Genomic DNA, 4,580 nt, shown 5'->3' with positions numbered 1-4,580 from the left:
CTGAAAGGTGGTGTATTTCACCCCATCCCTTTTGCGGTCACAGAGCTCTGAACTCTGCTCAAGGAAAGGCAGATGGGCAGGTCAACCCGGAAGGCAAGACAAGCAAGCTTTTGTGCCATGTGCCTGGGGTCCTGCTTTGAACAGTGCTTTTTACACTTTAAACTGGACTGGAAACAGTTTCAAAATGTTGTTTTCCTTATTAGGTAGTCACGTTATAACGCAGCAAATAATTTTCCTTCAAGACCCTGCTATCAAACAGTCCTGGAGGACATTCCCCTGATTTGTAAACAGTCTTGGGAAAGCAGAAGGACAGAAACTGCTCCTGCTTCTGCTCACAGTGACACCCTGGCTCTGAGGACAGCATTTTCGAACTTCTGAGACAGCCTGAATGTAACATTCACACTTTGGGGCCAATTACCTGGTTCGTTGTGTTGCTTTAGGCTTCTTCCAGAGCCAAATGTAGCAGATGTGCTGTATTTTCTACTAATCCCCAGGCTCAGCTAGTTGCTCAGTGTGTCTTGTCCCCAGGTGATTCAGGCCTGGGGGAAGGGTTCCTCCTTCCAGACTGATTGGTGCAGCTGCTCAGTCAGTGTAACTGCTCAGATTCCCAAAGAATTCTAAGTGGATGTTCCTGCACGGTGTCTCTTGTTCTCTCTAATCACCATCATTTTAAAATTTCATCCACTCTTCATTCTTTCATAGAATTCTCTTAGTCCACGCTTCTCTGGAGAGGGAGTAGATTCCTTATAAATAGCCGAAAAAAATATGTATGTAAAGAATTCTGAAAAGCCGCTGAAAAGTAATTATTTTCTTTGATATTTTTCTGACTTATGAATGAAATTCTGCGTGGTTTTTCACTTTAAAATATGCATTTACTATTCCAGTGGGAAAAAATGTTTACCAATTTATATAAAGGGACTTGCTCATTTTTTATGAGAAATAATTTCCATAACTATTTTTCTTTTCTTATTCATTTATAGCTGATCTTCTCATGCAAGTGGAAGGAAAACCCAAATGTTGCTTCTTTAAGTTTAGCTCTAAAATACAGTATAATAAAGTAGTAAAGGCCCAACTGTGGATATATCTAAGACCCGTCAACACTCCTACAACGGTGTTTGTGCAGATCCTGAGACTCATCAAACCCATGAAAGACGGTACAAGGTATACTGGAATCCGATCTCTGAAACTTGACATGACCCCAGGCACTGGAATTTGGCAGAGCATCGATGTGAAGACAGTGTTGCAAAATTGGCTCAAACAGCCTGAATCCAACTTAGGCATTGAAATCAAAGCTTTAGATGAGAATGGTCATGATCTTGCTGTAACCTTCCCAGGACCAGGAGAAGATGGGCTGGTAAGTGATAACTGAAAATACCATCTAACAACAAACATTGTTACATTTTTATAAATCATGTGAATGAATAATAGTGAAAAAATCACCACCCATTTCCTAGGCTTACAAGCGAGACAAAGGTTATCTTACCCCAACGGTAGCCCTGTACCTAATAAAAGTAGGGTGTCTAATTTCATATTCTATGAAACACCCTCTTGATACTTTTATTTTGCATGAAGATTAAAAAAAACAGTTATGCCATGGTCCTTAACTTCTGAGGGAGTTCTTTTGAATTGGAGTTGAAATATAAATTGCTTTTCATTGATATGTTACATGGTTACATGAATAAAAATGTGAAATCTTCATAGTGGATTCTACTACAGATCCAACAAATCAAAACTTTTCTTTCCTCTGAAGAATGCCAAATGTGTTGAAATTTTTTGGTTTAAATAAGCAGAAAAAACAAACTTGAAAAATTACAGTGAAAATTAAATGCTTTTATATATAGCAGTTAACGAAGTATGATAGGTTTAGGCTTACATCTTATTAAATATAGTATACTTAAGGTCCTTCATGATAAATATGTTGATGATATTGCAGACTGTCCATGCACTGATGTATATGTAGATAACTTTGTGAATTACCACTAATAAACATTTAATAACCTTTATTACCTAGCTTATTTCTAAGCTGCCTTACCATTTTTGTGCTAGAGTTTACTTAAGTAATGCCAACTAATTTAATAATATCAGGCCATGCAGATGACAATATTTCACATATCATAAACATTTATAAAAAACTATTTTAATCCCTAGTATAAATTTAGAGTTACTCACTCTTCTGGCTTACCTGTGCTTTCCTGAACTTATTTAATGTGACCATCTTTTTATTTCCATCTATTGACATAATGTGGAACAGCAGATCACACTTGCAAACAATAAAGGCTATCTTTCTAAGTTTTCAAATGTTTTGGTTGTAAAGAGTACATTATTAGTAAGTCAATCTACTTTGAGTAAAAACATATTCTTTAGAAGTTTATATAGTTTTCCAAAAGATTTGTCTTTGAATATGCTACCTAAAATGTGATTGACTCACAAAATGATGCTATTTTTAAAATAATGTTAAATAACAATAATTACCAGGTCTATTTTGATTTTGATATAGGATAAAAACTTATGAATTATTTAAGAAAGTATTCTTTTTTACAGGTAGCATTTTAATGATTAATGTTGGTAATGTGACAGAAGCTTTAAGCATTATTAAACAGATTATTATTAAACAAGTTAAATATAATTATTAATGGCACATTCCTCAGATTTTTCTATATAAAAGGAAAAGTCTCAAATGCATTAAGAGACGGGGGCAAGGGAGGAACCAGCAAATTATTGTTTAAATTTATGAACAGAAACATTCTTCAGTGAAAGAATGAAGTGAAATAATATTGTATTTTCTGAATCTGTGCCTTGCTCTCTTAAAAGTTTTTCTTTCCGACCCAGTACGCATACCACTCCTTTCACTACCCTACCTTTCTTCTTCCTGCTACAACCCATGTAGTGCTGGGCGGTGTTCAGAGCCAAGTTTCCCCGAGTAACGATCTAGGGAACAGAGGAAGGATGAGTACAGCTATTCCTCCAGGAGTCCTCAGACGTTTTTAGCCAACACATTTAATTAGGAAGAGAGAGAACGAACCTCTTCCTTCCTCTGTTCTGTCTTCCCTCCTCTTCCCCTTTCCTCCCTCTGTCCCTTTATTCCCATAAATATTGTCAGAACATCTATCATGTGCCAGGAAGCTGGGGAAAACAGAAATTAAAAAGACATAGATCTGACCGCAGGGAGTTAGAATTGCTGTTATATTCTTGGGAGCCATAAGGGAGGAATTGAGCCTAGTGTAAATTAAAATTCCTTAAGTCTCTGTCTTTGAAAAATAAATGTTGTATAAGCAAAATGATTAGACAAAATGATTAGTTTCTTCAATAATGACTTCTGGAGGGAGGGAAGCGTTTCGGGACCTCTTACTATTACTGATGGTTCTTTTCCTTCTCACCCAGAATCCCTTTTTAGAAGTCAAGGTGACAGACACACCGAAAAGGTCCAGGAGAGATTTTGGGCTTGACTGTGACGAGCACTCAACAGAATCTCGGTGCTGTCGTTACCCCCTGACTGTGGACTTTGAAGCTTTTGGATGGGATTGGATTATTGCGCCCAAAAGATACAAGGCCAATTACTGCTCTGGAGAGTGTGAATTTGTGTTTTTACAAAAATATCCCCATACTCATCTTGTACACCAGGCAAACCCCAGAGGCTCGGCAGGCCCCTGCTGTACCCCCACAAAGATGTCACCCATTAATATGCTATATTTTAATGGCAAAGAACAAATAATATACGGGAAGATTCCAGCCATGGTGGTAGATCGCTGTGGGTGCTCATGAGATTTATACTTGGTTCATAATTTCCTAAACCATGGAAGGCCTTCCCCTCAACAATTTCGAAACTGTGAAATTATGTACATGGGCTATAAGCCGAGAGTATGCTACAATCACTTACGCACAAGCTCCATCTATGGACTAAGAGAGAGAATATATGCAATGGTTGGCATTTAACCATCAGAATAAACCACACGATAACAAGCCTTAATGATTTCCAGGGTTTTTGAACGAGGAGATCAAATTACGTTTATGTCCGTATATATTACAGCACATCCAGGTAAATGAAGCAATTCTCCTTGTGTTCTGGTGAATTAAAGGAGTATGCTTCAAAGCCTATTTCTTTACAGTATCATTTAATATCTACAGAAAAACCTATAGTATTGGTAAAATGCAGGGTTGTTATATACCATCATTTGAATCGTCCTTAAACACTTGAATTTATATTGTATGATAGCATACTTGGTAAGATGAAATTCCACAAAAATAGGGATGGTACCCCATTTGTAAGTCCCCATCCCTATTGTGATCGGTACAGTACATTAACAATCCATGCCAATGGTGCTAATACAATATGCTGAATGGCTGATATTATCAGGTTTATCAAATAAAAAACATTCATTAAAATAATAAGTTTCTCCTTTCTTAAGGTGCATTTTCACACTCCTCCAAATGGGGAATGGATTTTCTTTAATGAAAGAAGAATCATTTTTCTAGAGGTCAGCATTCAATTCTGTAGCATACTTGAAGAAACTGTGTTATCTTAAAGGGCAGCCAAAAAGTATTCATTTTTAATCAGGATTTCAAAATTACAGCCTGCCTTT

General features: G+C 36.8%; 1 protein-coding gene across 1 annotated transcript in view; it reads left to right on the top strand.

Moving 5' to 3' along the window:
• Positions 1–3,762, top strand: part of LOC111143851 (myostatin) — a 5,235-nt gene extending 1,473 nt beyond the window's left edge. Inside the window, exons 2-3 of the mRNA XM_022497808.1 lie at positions 981–1,354; positions 3,382–3,762. Coding sequence (XP_022353516.1) covers positions 981–1,354; positions 3,382–3,762 — 755 coding nt within the window. The remainder of the gene's footprint in view (positions 1–980; positions 1,355–3,381) is intronic.
• The last annotated feature ends 818 nt before the right edge of the window (positions 3,763–4,580 follow it).

The sequence above is a fragment of the Enhydra lutris genome, unplaced genomic scaffold (assembly GCF_002288905.1).
Source record: "Enhydra lutris kenyoni isolate GAN:26980312 unplaced genomic scaffold, ASM228890v2 scaffoldscaffold1, whole genome shotgun sequence".
NCBI classification, from domain to species: Eukaryota; Metazoa; Chordata; class Mammalia; order Carnivora; family Mustelidae; genus Enhydra; species Enhydra lutris.
The sequence above is the reverse complement of the archived record's forward strand: the minus strand, read 5'-3'. Positions and strand labels throughout refer to the sequence as shown.